At 44.2% G+C, this 1671-nt stretch overlaps 1 protein-coding gene across 1 annotated transcript; it reads left to right on the forward strand.

Annotated features, from left to right (window-relative positions):
* Positions 1-45: 45 nt before the first annotated feature.
* Positions 46-1009, forward strand: LOC107749326 (E3 ubiquitin-protein ligase RBBP6-like; the record flags this gene model as incomplete). The annotated part of the gene is made up of 5 exons (XM_016564436.1): positions 46-155; positions 258-397; positions 475-647; positions 720-823; positions 908-1009. Coding segments are annotated over 5 exons (629 nt in total), but the record flags the coding sequence as incomplete, so codon positions are not given.
* Between the last annotated feature and the right edge of the window lie 662 nt (positions 1010-1671).

Consider the following 1671-nt stretch of genomic DNA (forward strand, 5'->3'; position numbering starts at 1 on the left):
TGTCTCAGTGCTAAATATTAAAACATGCAAATGCCTGTGAAACAGTGACCTTCATCAGTGATGCGATGAAGCTGGTCGGACTGCTTCCACCAAACTACATCTGTTTCCGCTGTGGGATTCCTGGACATCACATTAAAAACTGCCCGAGCACTTGGGTAACTGGGCTTTCAGAGATCACAGCTGCTGGGAACCTGAGCTCTTTTCCCCATTAGTCTGTTTGTTTGCTCAGAGTTTGAATGTCACTCATGAATTCACAGGACAAAAGTTTTGCTCCTCGTAAACGCATGCGGAAATGCGCAGGGATTCCTCGTAGTTTCCTGGTGGAGGTGGATGATCCTGACAGAAAGGGAGTCATGATGGACAGCAGTGGGAAATACGTCATTCCCATTATGAATGCGTGAGTTTACTGTACTTGCAGGTTCTAGTGTTTGTTGTCTTGATTTGTTTTAATCATGTCGTGTTTGATCTGTTCAGTGAGGCCTATGCGATTAGGAAGAAAGAGAAGCCGCCCTTCTCACCCCAGAATGAGCCTTCATCCTCATCCTCATCCGATCCAGTCCCCGCCGCGCTGCTATGTCTGATCTGTAAGGATCTGCTGACTGATGCTGTGATGATTCCCTGCTGCAGCACCAGCTACTGTGATGAATGTGAGTTCAGTCTGTTCAAACAAACATCAGTCAGAAACAAACTGGCTGTTTCTGATTATCTTTTGGTCTCAGGTATCAGAACGTGTTTGCTGGAGTCTGACGGACACCTTTGTCCAACCTGCAGACAGTCAGATGTTTCACCTGACGCTTTGACCGCAAACACTGTTTTGCGTCATGTAAGACCTTCTGCCCTTTTTCTTCTTGTGGATCATCTTCTACATCTTCATTTCAGAACTATTTCATGATTCTTTCTCACACAGGAGGTGAATCATTTTAGGAATGGAACCAGATCTTTGCGTCCAAACCACAGCCGTCGATCCCGGTCACCCATCCCAGAATCCTCATCAAAGAGGCGTCGGGATGTGAGAGAGAATCGTTCCCACTCAAGATCTCCTCTAAACAGATATACAGACCAGAAGAGACTACATTACTGAGAAACTTTCAGTCCTGCATTGGAGAAACATTGTGAAGCACTGGCTCCAAGCTAAGAAACACAAGCAGCAAAAAAATAAAAAAATAAAAAAAGTTATATTTTAATAAATATATTTCACATTTGCTATATTTGCTTGATATTTTTTAGGAACATTCAGAAATAAATATGAATGTATATATTTTGTATAGATTTGATTAATTTAATAAAGGTTATAGAAACAATATCAAATAGTGATGCATTTATTAAAGAAGTGTTACCACTGGGTATATGTGTCACATTTGCTACTGTGTTGGAGCGTGGAACGAGGAACGAGGAGACGTGGTGTACATCAACAAGGAAGTTTTAATAAAATCAAGGGAACCAGGAAAACACACGTAGCTGAGGAGGTAGACATCAACAGACATTCACAATACCGGACGACCAAACTTAGAACAGGGCTCACTATAAAGTGGAGCTCGGGGCGCCATGGCGGAGCAGGCAGACTAGGAAGCCATGGCGGAGCAGACAGTTCAGGAAGCCACGGCGGAGCAGGGAACTCAGGAGGCCATGGCGGAGTAGGGAACTCAGGAGGACATGGCAGAGCAGGGAGCC

Source organism: Sinocyclocheilus rhinocerous, unplaced genomic scaffold (genome assembly GCF_001515625.1).
Source record: "Sinocyclocheilus rhinocerous isolate Xijiao unplaced genomic scaffold, SAMN03320098_v1.1 scaffold41733, whole genome shotgun sequence".
NCBI lineage: Eukaryota > Metazoa > Chordata > Actinopteri > Cypriniformes > Cyprinidae > Sinocyclocheilus > Sinocyclocheilus rhinocerous.